The sequence below is a fragment of the Nannospalax galili genome, unplaced genomic scaffold, assembly GCF_000622305.1.
Source record: "Nannospalax galili isolate Female #2095 unplaced genomic scaffold, S.galili_v1.0 scaffold196, whole genome shotgun sequence".
Classification (NCBI taxonomy): Eukaryota; Metazoa; Chordata; class Mammalia; order Rodentia; family Spalacidae; genus Nannospalax; species Nannospalax galili.
In genome coordinates this window covers 833,516-846,187 of record NW_008337421.1, presented here as the reverse complement: position 1 = coordinate 846,187, position 12,672 = coordinate 833,516, and the positions used below count along the sequence as shown (strand labels likewise).

At 43.2% G+C, this 12,672-nt stretch overlaps 1 protein-coding gene across 2 annotated transcripts in view; it reads right to left on the bottom strand.

The window, feature by feature from the left end:
- The window catches only part of Tep1 (telomerase associated protein 1), a 69,643-nt gene that overhangs the window by 49,317 nt on the left and 7,654 nt on the right, over window positions 1–12,672 (bottom strand). Inside the window, exons 2-11 of one of the 2 annotated variants that reach the window (XM_008832562.3) lie at window positions 10,959–11,147; window positions 10,559–10,693; window positions 9,111–9,272; window positions 8,544–8,705; window positions 8,171–8,248; window positions 7,260–7,384; window positions 6,921–7,078; window positions 2,670–2,779; window positions 1,793–1,883; window positions 1,403–1,589 (exon numbers count right to left, since the gene is read on the bottom strand). In XM_008832562.3, the coding sequence (XP_008830784.1) occupies window positions 1,403–1,589; window positions 1,793–1,883; window positions 2,670–2,779; window positions 6,921–7,078; window positions 7,260–7,384; window positions 8,171–8,248; window positions 8,544–8,705; window positions 9,111–9,272; window positions 10,559–10,693; window positions 10,959–11,147 (1,397 nt within the window). The remainder of the gene's footprint in view (window positions 1–1,402; window positions 1,590–1,792; window positions 1,884–2,669; window positions 2,780–6,920; window positions 7,079–7,259; window positions 7,385–8,170; window positions 8,249–8,543; window positions 8,706–9,110; window positions 9,273–10,558; window positions 10,694–10,958; window positions 11,148–12,672) is intronic. The other variant, XM_029563324.1, reaches the window with a different exon arrangement.

Sequence of the window (12,672 nt, the reverse complement as noted above, 5' to 3'; positions counted from 1 at the left end):
AAATAAAATAAATAAGATGTGTCTCATTTATCATTTATTTTACAATCATTAGTAAAAGTTTTTTTTTTTAAAGGGTGATCAGTGATGGAAATGTGATAAAATCTACATCATCATTTACTTAACTGTTTTATTTTGTTTTGATACTTGGTTTTGAGGTATTTATGGGGTTTTTGTTTGCTTGCTTGCTTTTGTGGGACTGGGGATTAAATTCAGAACTTCTCACACACTAAGCAAGCGCTCTATAACTAAGCGACACTCCTACCCCAATCAGACTGTTTTGCATGTCTATTATCCTATCATCACGATATGTTTTTTTTTTTAATTTTTTAGGGCTGAGAATTCAGCTCATTGACAGAGTGTTTGACTTAGCATGCATGAAGTCCTGGGTTTGATCCCTAGCAATGCACAAACTGGGCCCGTAATCCCAGCACACAGAAGTAGAAGCACCCTAGCCTCTCATCAATAGATGAGTAAAGAAAACGTGGCACATCACACAATGGAATTTATTCAGCCATAAAGAATGAAATTATATTATTTGCAGCAAAACAGATGGAATGGAGGATCACTATTAAACAAAGTAAGGGGGAGACTCAGAAAGACAAATATTACATATTTTTCTCTCATATGCGGAATTTTTTTTTTTTTTTTTTGTCAGGGTATCACTATGTAGCTTTCACTGGCCTGGAACTCACTAAGTAGACCAGACTTGCAAAGATCCACCTGTCTCTGCCTTCCAGGTACTGGGATTCAAGGTGTGCACCACCACACCCAACCCCAGAATCTACATTTAAATAAGTGTGTGTGTGTGTGTGTGTGTGTGTAGATAAGTGTACACGTATGTGATATGAAAGTAGAAAAGAAATCCTGAGAGAGTAGGCAGGGATTTAAGGGAGAGGGAAAGAAAAAAAAAAAGAGAGAATAAAATGCATAGCCACGTGAGTACAGGAAGCGGCTATTTGGGAGAGAAAGGGGACTAGGGAGGAAGGCAAGGAGGAGTGTAGATGGCAGTGAGGAAGAGCTCGGAACCCGGCATCGATGTATGAAACCGCCATAATGAAACCCATTACTTGGCACGCTCACTTAAAATCAATTTTAAAAAGAAAGAAAAAGAACAGCATTGATGTCCCAAAGAAGAAAGCACAAACCACGGCAGAGTCAAACGGGAGCAGCACGCAGCAAAGGTTCTCCGCACTCCCAGCGTCCACCCACGCAGCCGCCATGGGCCGCAGAGCAGAAGCTAAGGCAGTCTGGGTTTCACAATCTTTATAGGACAATGTTAATTATAAGTGCTAAAGATAGGGCTTTTGGTCTAAGAGGTGACTGGAACCAAATCAGTCTGAGCTGTGGATGACTGACAAGAACATCCCTAGAGAAAAACAGCCGTTCTAGACAGCCAACATACCTGCCCTTGTGTAATTTCAACTTCTCCCGCTTCAGCTGCTCATATATCACAGGTATCTTCATCGAAGCCCGAAGCTGCCGACGTGTTAAGGTGCACAGGTGCCTGGGGTTGGCAGGTCTCTTGATATTTTTTGAGTTTCTAATCATTATCTGCCTCATCAGTTTTGTATTGGAAGGAAAGGGCGACGCTGTGTGGCAACAGGTAAATACCACAGTCAGGTAATTTCTATTCCTTAATCTCATCCCACCATTAGTATATTCTGAACCCTGATCCTTAAGGTCACTGACCACACCCTATCCTAAGTCTGAAAGGCAAGAGGCTGAAGAGGGTTGAGTGCTGCCTCTCACAAACAGGAGGGGCAAACAAGAAGCGGAAGAAGGGAAAACGTACCTTTGTTTCTGAGTTGAGCCTCAAGTTTATCAATGGAATCATGAGCATTGAGGAATCTGAATGGAAACTGCCGACTGTGAATCACAGACTTCTGAAAGGCAAGGGAGGTTTTTCAGCAGAGGACAAGGGAGGACGAGGGGCCAAGAGGGCCATAGGGTCCAGGATGACGATGTAATAACTCTACCAGGTTTGCGGGAAGGTGAAAAGGGGAAAATGGATTTCACGAAGAAATAAGAGGAAGAAGAAGAAAAAAAGAAACGTATCACTTCAGAGTTTGAAAAGAGCTTAAAAAGGGGCTGGAGAAATGGCTCAGTGGTTAAGAGCACTGGCTGCTCTTCCAGAGGACCTGGGTTCGATTCCCAGCACCCACATGGCAGCTAACAACCATCAGCAACTACAGTTCCAGGGGATCTGGCATCCTCTTCTGGCCACTGCCAGCTCTGCACAACACAGGTGCACTTACGTGCATGCAGCTCACATACATGCAGTCAAAACACTCATACACATAAAATGAAAATAAATTTTAAAAATTTGTAGAAAAAAGTAAAAAGGAGGACGCAACAGAAGGAGCCCCATTTTATATCACACTCCTTCTGAAGTCAATTAATTTACAGACGGGGATCTTTCTAGCAAGCTCACAAAATAAAAATGAAAGTTCTTACACTTCATTGTTATAACCTCTCAAAGGACTGACTAGACCCCTAGACCTCTCTTTTCCGACGTTTCTGTATTTCCACACCTATTACAGCCCTCACAGAATTAAGCTGGTAGCCAAGAGTGTCCTCAGTCACCTGGAAAAACCTGGCCTCTATAGAGCCAGGATCTCCAGACCAGCATCCAGCTGTTGAGCCCCTCGCTCCCCATCACTCACACATACCGCATGCTGGAGTTTCTGGAGAATGAGTTCATGGTGGTGGGCGCTGATTCCGATGCGCAGCAGGTTACACAGATTCCGAAGCATAGCCATAAAGGGAAGCTTCCCATTGTCTGTGGACAGTGGAACAAGTAACAGATGAGAGTTCCAGGCCCACAGCAGGAAGCACAGAGCCACACGGGAAGTTCAAATGGAAGAATACAGTCTATTTACTCAAAATGTCTTAAAGGTCAAGGAAAATAAAACAAGGATAGACCTGAAGTGTGGAGTAAAATTTATACACTATTTCTTCAACAAACCACCATGTCACTACTTTATTGCTGGCTCTAGCTGTGAGATTAGGTTCCACTGGTGAAATGTAGTCTTCTTTTTTCTTTTTATGTGGTGCTGGGGATCATTTGCAAGGTTTTGCTCATCACTCTGTCCCTCAACAGCATCCTCAGCCCTTAGGGTTCTGCGACAGTCTCACTATGTAGTACAGGCTAACTGAATTTCTACTCTTCCTTAAATAGACTTCAACTGTTATATGTATTCTATGGTCATACACCCTATGGACTAAGTGACTACATGGGTTCAATCTGCACAGTAAACATTGGAAACTTTCTTTTTTAAAAAATATTTTATTTAAAAGAACATTTTGGAACTAAATTTTTTGAATTTAATATAAAGCTATCTTTGGATTTTTTTCTGTTTATGTCTCCTAGAATATGCAACATGTTGACATAGAATTCTATGTGCAATTCTATGAGAAATACACTTAACTTGTGGCCATCATATGCACTTAGTGGAGTAATGGAATAACAGAAACAGTGTCTCATAAATCACCCTTTTGGTTTAAGCTAGTAGCTTTGTTCAGCTACTTAGGAAAAATGGCTACAACTGTCTTTACGAGTCCTATCCATGATTATGTGTATTTAGATTAAATGTGTTCCTCCTGTAGCTAAGGTTACCTCTCTGAAAAAGTATAAAACTTCAATAAATACAAGTCCTTTAAAAGAGTTGAGAGTTATAAACAACTTCAGATTTTGTAACATTCACACTTTCATTAAGGATGGAATTCTTTCATGCTTATTTACCCTCCTTGTTTTGTTTTCATAATAAAACTTCTCAGAATTAAAAAAAAAAAAAAAAAGATTTGGGGTTGGAGAAATGGCTCAGTAGTTAAGAGCACTGACTGCTCTTGAAGAGGACCCGGCACCCACATGGTGGCTACAAACCGTCCTTAACTCCAGTTCCAGGGGAATCTGACACCCTTGGCATTGCATGACACGGGTACAGGCAATACATTCATACACATAAAATAAAAATAATAAATAAAAATATAGATATTAAAAAAGATTTTATTTATTTTATGTACAAGTGTTTTCCTTGGATGTATATAAGTGCATCATGGGCGTGCAGTACCCACAGAGGCCAGAAAAGAGTATCAGATCCCCTAGAATTAGAATTACAGGTGACTGTTACCTGCCATATGTGTATTGGGAACTGAACCCAAGTCCTCCACAAAAGCAGTAAGTGCTCTTAACCACTGAACCAGTGGGGCTATCTAGCCCTAAAACTTTCTCTTCCTTCATACAGATAGGAGGTAAACTCAGGTCTTCTGGGAGAGTAGTATATGCTCTTAACTGCTGGTCCATCTTTCTAGCCCCAAGTGTAATTTTTTTTTTTAAAGAGAGGAAAAAAAATGCAATTATTTGGCTGTGGTTATAACTCAATGGCAGAACAATGCTTAGAGTGTATGAGGTATCCTCAGCAACAAAAAGATCATAACTGGGTAACCCAGGACTCCAGAAGGCTGGGAGCGTCTAATTAGACCAAATCACCTGTGAAAACGTATCGCTCTTCTCCTCATGGAAGCTTCTGGTGATGTGAGCCAGTATTGAGGGCTGTGCTGGATAGCTTTAGTGTCAGCTTGACACACCTGGGTTGAGGGAGCCTCAATTGGGGAATTTCCTCTATTGGATTGGCCTGTGGCCATGTCTGAGGGGCATCTTCTTGATGAGTGATGTGAGAGGGCCCAGCCCACTGTGGGTGGTGCCACCCCTGGGCAGGTGGGCCTGTGTTGCATAAGAAAGCAGGTTGAGCAGGGACCAGAGAGCAAGCCAGTAAGCACTGATCCTCCATGGCCTGCACTCCAGCTCCTGACTCCAAGTTTCTGCCCTGAGTTCCTACCTCGGGCTCCCTGATAAACTGTGACTTGGGAGATGTAAGACAAATTAACCTTTTCCTCCCCAAATTGGTAGTGGTCAGAGTGTTTTGTCACAGCAATGGAGAAACAGACTAGAACAAGGGCCAAGGATCATAGGCTGATCTCTAAGTTAGTCTGAGTACACCTCTCAGAGTATAAAGGGAAAAGAAATCACACCTCCTATCTATATTTACCTTGATCTAAGAGGAAAGAAATTTGGGGGCCAGAGAGATGGCTCAGCACTTACTACTCTTGTAGAGGACCCAGACTGGTTTGCTAGCACCCACATGGTGGCTCCCAGGTCCACACGGAGGCTAACTCCAGTCCAGGGATTCAGTGCCCTCTTCTGGCTGCAGGCACTGAACACATGTGGTACACTTATATAAATGTACTTATATAAAGGCAAAACATTCATACACATAAAATAAAAAATATATTTTTAAAATATTTTATTATTTTTAGTTTATGTGTGTGAATGTATTGCCTGCATGTATGTGAGTGCACCTGTGTTGTGCAATGCCCATGGAGGTCAGAGAGGATGTTGGATCTCCTGGAACTGTAGTTGCTGATGGTTATTAGCTACCCTGTAGGTGCTGGGAATCGAACCCAGGTCCTCTGTAAGAGCAGCCAGTGCTCTTAACCACTAAGCCATCTCTCCAACTTTCCCCCCATCCAAAATATTTTTTTAAAGAGAGACTCTTTAAAAAAAAAGAAAAAAGAAAGAAAAGAAAGAGAAGAAAAATGACCCTTTCAAGACCACAGGGATTAGATTATGGGTATTTGTCTAAGACAAGAAAAATGTTACAGTTTAAAATTTCAGGGTTAACGATTCTAACCAAAGAGAAGACGTGAAAGCATCCATAAAGAATCATCTGCCCATATCAGCCCAGTTCCACACCACACCCTTCTTATCACTTGTTTGAGGCAGGATCTTACTAGGTAAGACAGGCTGGTTTCAAACTAGCCATTCTCCTGCCTTTGCCTCCCAAGTGTGATTATAGATGCGCATCATCACACCCATCCATGTTCAAGTCCCTTCATCACTACATCTTAACTTGGAAGTACTGGTTAAGAAACTGTCAGATAAGGGTGGGGGGTATTTAATTCCCAGAAACACACTGCTACACCGTGAGAGAATGAGAAGAAGCCAGGGAATTCAGGCTGCCCTGAGTACAATCTATAATGGCAGCAAAAGACATTTGGGCTTCCAAAGTTCCAAAATGGGCAGTCTAAACAATTCCGTCAAGATCTAAAGACAGATATTTTTCAACAAAATGACATTAAATTCCCAAAGATCAAAGAGGAAGCAAAAGGAGACAAGGTATAAATGTGAAAATAAAATCTTTCATGGGGTCGGAGAGCTTAGTAGGCTTTTTTTTCATTTATACCTTGTTTCCTTCATCACTATGGGCAAATTATCAAAAGTTCCATGTCCTAAATGAGTTTCTGTATAGGCTTGAATATGCCAAGAGCTAGTTCTATCTTGTTTAGAATGAGTTACAGCCATCTTCATGTACGTGCTATGAGAGAAGAGGTACCACTTTTTTTTGTCCTATATTGACTTGTGCATCACCTAAGTCACATCTGGTCAACAGTATTCAAAGCACGTACCACTGTCTGCTTTGGTAACATCAATGGCAGACCTTAACAATAAGATAAAACTTTCAGTGATACAACTAAAAAGCAAAAGAATAACTATATCATTCTGTGGAACTCTTCAAGGTGGGGTCTAAAACACTGAGGCCTGAATGGGGCTGGAGAGATGGCTCAGTGGTTAAGAGCACTGGTTGTTCTTGCAGAAGATCTGGGTTCGAACCCCAGCACCCACATGGTAGCTAACAACTGTCCATAACTCCAGTTCCAAGGGATCCAAGGACCTCTTCTGCCCTTCACAGGCACTGCATGACACTGGTGCACTTACACACATGCAGGCATAACATTCATACACACTTATTTTTATTTAAAATAAAAATAAATAAATAAATTAATTAATTAATTTAATTAAATTAAATACTGAGGCATGAATGAGGACAATAGGAAAGAAATGTGACGGTGAAGGCTCCTACCTATGAGTTCCTCCCAGACAGAAGCTTTATTCCCCCGCAGGCTCAGCTCCCGTTCCCAGGTCTCTGGCCTACGGAGCTTCATCCGCTGCCCAGCTCTGCTTGAATCCCATGGCCCAGGGAGGTGACTCCGAGAAAAGAGCTCTAGGTTGGAGGGATACCTAGGACCAGAAGGAAAGTGCCTACTATTTCAGAGGGAACCGAAAATAGAAACAAGTCATAGCCAGTCAGCCATGTTTACAGCAATGTTGGGACTGAGAACGACCAGGATTGGAGGAGTCACGAATCTGGGAGTGGAATGGTCACCTCAATGGAATGTGGGTTTGGGGTACAGTTTCTCACCTGTAACCCAGCAGGGCTTGGACATGTTGGGCAGGCTCATGGATATGAAGCTGCTGTACCAACTTCTTCAGGGTAAACCTTGGCTGACTTTTTTTCGCTGGCACTGCATTGTAAGCTGCCTCAAACTGTGGAAACAGCCCCACACACCACAGTGAACATGGAGTTTCTTCAGAAAATAAAACACAGACTACCCTGTACCTATGAGGTCATTTCATTCTCTAAAACAGATTTGGGCAGAGGATAGAAAAAGCATGTGAAAACATGCAGAGCAATGGCTCCCAAGGCTAAAGGCCATGTAAACTAGTCCTCTAGGCCCCATGACCTGGGGGGCTAAAGCCGGAGGACTACACAACAGAGCCTGGGAGTTTAATGCCAGCACAGGCAACATGGTGAGATCCTATCACAAAAACAAAAACAAAACAAAACTATAGCTCTTTGGGGTCCCAAAAAGAAAGAAAAAACACAACAGCAGCTTTCTGAGGTCCCTGGGTTTCACTCATACAAGGCTATTGTCGGAGGTCAAGATTAGATGACTGGCTGATGAAATAGGTAGGGAAAGAGAGAACAGAGAACAGCTATTCTCTGAGAGGGGGAAGAAAGCAGCTCTTATTACGTCACTAAGCTCCTACACAATGGGGGGCATCTACTTGTTTTTAAAACATGGAATGTAGACATTTTGAACTTATTTACCATACTAAATGTGTCACCTGGCAGTAAGTGTAACTGCAAGAACAACACAGAGAAAAACAGGACCTGGTTCTCTTCTGAACCAGACTTCATAATCATGACTAGGCATGTCCTGGTAGGGGACTGACATGTACTACCACACCAGCTATTAGTATTTTTAAAGTTAATGGAATTCTAAATACTAGTTCAGAAAAGAGTACACAACTCCCAAACAAAAGACTCACCTTAATCTGTTCATTTTTGAGAGGCCAAAGGCTCTTTGGAAAACACCCCTTTCTCTCAGAAAATGGACGTTCTGTCTTCTACAGGGACAGAAGAAGCAGTTTCAAACAGGGAAGTGGAGGTTTCCAGGAAGAATCCCATTCCAGAAGCCCTGAAAGAACACCTCTAACAAAAACGCAGCCAGCCAGGGAAGGCGTCTGCCCTGTTCTGTGTGGCCATGAGCTCTACACAGCTCCTCTGGCTCTTTTTATTCCTGGTGTACAAATATGTCAGATGTTTTACATAGGATCCCTCCACCTCCAGGCCCACCATATTCCTTTGTCCCTCCCTTTCCAGAGAAAAGGAGTTGTGAAAAGGGCTGAGACAAAGACTGACTGGGGGGCGGGGGGGTTGGCGGGGACGTCTCTTGGCACGGTGCTTCCGTGAATTGTACTTGGCTAGTTGATACTCATCAAACTGGGCGAATTTGTCAGTCATGACAGCACGGAGGCAGGCAGGCAGGGGCACCAACTTGTTCTCATCTCCTTTTGCCAGGCTCTGTCAAAGAGAGGCGGGGCTCAGCAGAAGGGAGACCCAACCAAAGGCCCCTGCTGCCCCCAAAGTAAGACCTGAGGGTTATATGGGAAAAAGAATAAGGAACAAATTTCTAGCCCCACGTTGAGAATTACAGTTCTATGTCCTGGGCAAGTCAGCATTCTTCTCTGATTTTCGTCATTATAAATGAGGTCCAGAATAGCATCAACTTTTTCTCAAACTGTGGTCCAATACTTGCCTACCTACTGTTGCTGTTAAGCCACCTAGCCTCTTACAGGGAGAAGTTATCCTGCCTGGGCACCTAGGCTGAGGAGAGCTGAGGGAAGGCTAACCTGTCTGAAATTTTCCTCAGGGACCAAAAGAGAAGGAACCCCGTGAAGGACCAAGCCAGGAAACTGAGTACCATACCTGGTAGAACTCGGCTACCTGGATCCAGTCTGAAGGCAAGTGGACAATGGAAGAAAAATACCGTCGCAGGTGGGGGCGACAGACTGGCAGGAAGGCAGCAATGGCCAAAACCTTATTGGCTAAATCCCGGATGTTCAGTTGCTGCCTAGCATACAAAGATGCCTAGGACAGAGGGTGGAAAGGGTTGGTATGTTGGTCACCTCTCCCATAGCTCCACCACAAATGCTCTTGTTTATTGAATCTACTAGTACAAAACCTTTCCTGAGCACTCCATGCTACCTACAAAACATAAAGCCCAAGCCACTAAGTCCTCTCTACTTTTAGAATGTACCACTTTTCTAGTTCTAGTAGCGTAGTTCCTGCTACTAGACCATCTTCCAAGTCAATCAGCCCTGTCCCTCTTTGGAAGACCTTTCATATCAACATCTGTCAAAAACTTACCAGTTGCCTAACGTAAGCATTGTAAAAACAGTTCATGGAGAATAGCATGAGCTGATGACTAATTTTGTGCAATGATATCTTCCTGAAGGTAGTTTCCAAAGTATTTTGGTGACTTGCAGTCTTAGAATTATGCTGTTAACATTGAATAATAGATATTCACTAAATATCTAGAACTATTCCTAAGTAAAATAAAGATTTAAAACTTAAAAAAAAATGCATACCAAGGGTTCAAATTGCTGATTATATCTACCATGTTCCAAAGTTTCACAGAAAACACATTCTCCCCTGTCCCAGTTATCTTTAATTGTCAACTTGACAGAGCTAGAGTCATCTGAGAGGAAAACCTGTGGGCATGTCTAGGGGGATTGTCTTGATAGATTATTGATACTGGAGGGTCCAGCCCACTGTGAGTGATACCAGCCCTAGGCAGGGGGTGCTGGGCTGTAATAGAAAGATGGCTAAGCATAGCCTGTGAGCAAGACAAAAGGCAAGCCAGACAGCCAGCAGTGTTCCTTGCCTTGAGTTCTTGCCCTGACTTCCCGCAACAATGGATTGTGACCTGGAAGTGTAAGCCAAAAATCCCTTCTTCCCAAGATGCTTTTGGTCAGAGTTTTGTCACAGCAACAGAACGAAGCTGGGAATGAGCCTCTTGGCTTCCTCTGAAACAGCTGTTAATCTGTTACTCCACTTTCCATTTGAGAAAGTGCTTTGCTTTCCTGACAGTACTCTGCTCCTTTGGCACCTCACCTAGCATTCATCCCTTTAATGTGACTCCCACAGCCTAGCACTAAACTTTTAGCCTATACAAACCAATCCTAGGATACGATGGAGACCCTCTCTCACCTTTCCCAGGGATTAAGCATCAGACTCACCCAGAGTCCTGCTCCCTTCCTGAGCAAAAGCTCCTTCCACCCCTAACAAGGAACCAGTCATTGGCTCCTCACACCATAACCATATTAGTTACTTCCCAGCCTCCCTCTCCCATCCCCTTCTTCATACCACAATACCTTAAGGATGAACTCAGGCTCCAAGGGGGCTAGTTCACTACAAACTTCAAGGATGGATTCCTGGGTAGGGTCAGACGCATCTTTTATATTTACATTTGAGGCCAGAGTAGAGCACAGTAAGCTCATTAGAGCCATCTAAGAGTTGGGAAGATGGACGGGAGGAGTAAGGAAGTAAGAATCAACACAGACCAACCTATAAAACCCAGGGCAGAAAGACTGGACCTCAGGTTCAGTAAGATGGCTTCCAACTGCAAGGTTGGACAAGGGATTTGGGAGTAGGAAATTAATAACAGGGTCAGGTCCCCTCTAACACCTTCCACCTAGGGAGAGGGCCTGGTTCTGGTCTCCATCCTCACTCTTCCCGCTACCATCAAACTCCTCCCAACTTTGGGAGTTTTACCTTCTTTTCCTGAAGGACCTGGTCAGTGGGCTGAGGATGAGAGTCAGAGTCTCCAGATTTGAGTTTTAGGACCTGGGCTTCTACCTCTTCCTCTTCCTCTCCCAAGCTTAGAATATACAAAGGCATTTGGGTTTCTGCTCCTCCCTTCTCTTCCTGCATTTCCTTTTCTTCTGAAAAGCACCAACGACTCTGGAAATAGTGGCAGTTTCAAATTAGTCCCAATACTCAGGAGGCAGAGGCAGGCAGAGCTCTGTGAGTTCAAGGTCAGCCTGGTCTACATAGTGAGTTCCAGGCTAGCTGGGGCTACAGGTATACTTTATAATTAGCAGAGATATAAGACTCAAAAAGCCACAAAGCCAAAACAAAACAAATCACAGCATGTACCCACAGCCCCTCTAACAGATGGAGCTAAAGGTTATTGCCCAGAGATAGGAAGCGTCCACATCTGTAAAGAAACCATCTCTCTTCATCCCTTGACTAATCATCCTTGGTCTGTCCTGTCTCTAGCCTGGGGCTTTTTCTCATACCACATCTCTATTCGGCCTTCTGAGCTTCTGCCCTGATGCTTTGAAAACTTTCCAGCTTCCATCTTCTTACCAGCCTAGGAGCCCAAGGCCTCCCATATGTTTGCTAAATGCATTAGGATGTTTAGTGCTCCAGAAGAAAAAGCACCAAGCCCCATATCAGTCCTTCCAGAAGCCTGAGCTCCTTAACCTCCCTGAACCTGTGCTTCTTTCATTCACTACCACCTACTGAACAGATCTGATAGAAAATTAAATGGAATAATGTATGTCTGACTCTACAAAGTGCAAAGCCCTAAATCAGAGTAGGGTGGCAGGTTGCGCTTTTGACCTGAACTCTATGATGCACATTTTTTTTTAATTTTATTTATTATCTGTATCAATGTTAACCAGCATATAAGTGTACCCAGGTCATGCAGTTCCTGTAGATGACAGAAGAGGGCATCAGCTTATCTGGAACTGGAATTACAGACAGTTGCTAGCTGCCATATGGGTGCTGGGAATTGAATCTGGGTCCTCTGCAAGAGCAATCAGTGCTCTTAACCACTGAACCATCGCTCCAGCTTCAACCATGTGTCTGTTTTAAGAGAACATTAGCAATGCTGCAGCATACCACTGGTGGAAGAAAGGGTAAGGATATAGGCTTTAGTTTAAGGACAAAATGACATTTCACTTCCCACCCATCTCCTCAACCAAAACTTAATCACATCACACATTCGTCTCAGCTGCGAGTGAGACAGAAATGTTTATTCTGGAAAGTCATATATCTAGTCAACACAAGGGGAAACTATCACTAGGAAGTGTGAGAGGGAAGAAAGATTATTGCTTCAAAATTAGGCTTTGCCAGTATAGTTTTTAAAAACTAACGAAGAACATGGGTGAATTCTGAGGGGATTTTTAAAAACATTAACATTTGAAATGTAACAAATAGGGGCTCAGGAGATGGCTCAGTGGAGAAGTGCATTTGCTATCAAAGCAGGAAGACCCATGTAAAAGCCAGGTATGGCTATGTGTGCCCAGTGTTGTTGGCTGGAGACAGGCAGATTGATACAAGACACCCTATGTCTTTCTCTGGCTTTCACATGTGCACACCCTGTCCCCATATGCACATACACCACATACAAAAACACACTTGCATACACATATATACTAAATAAATAAATAAATAAATAGAGATCAATCCTGGAGTTCCT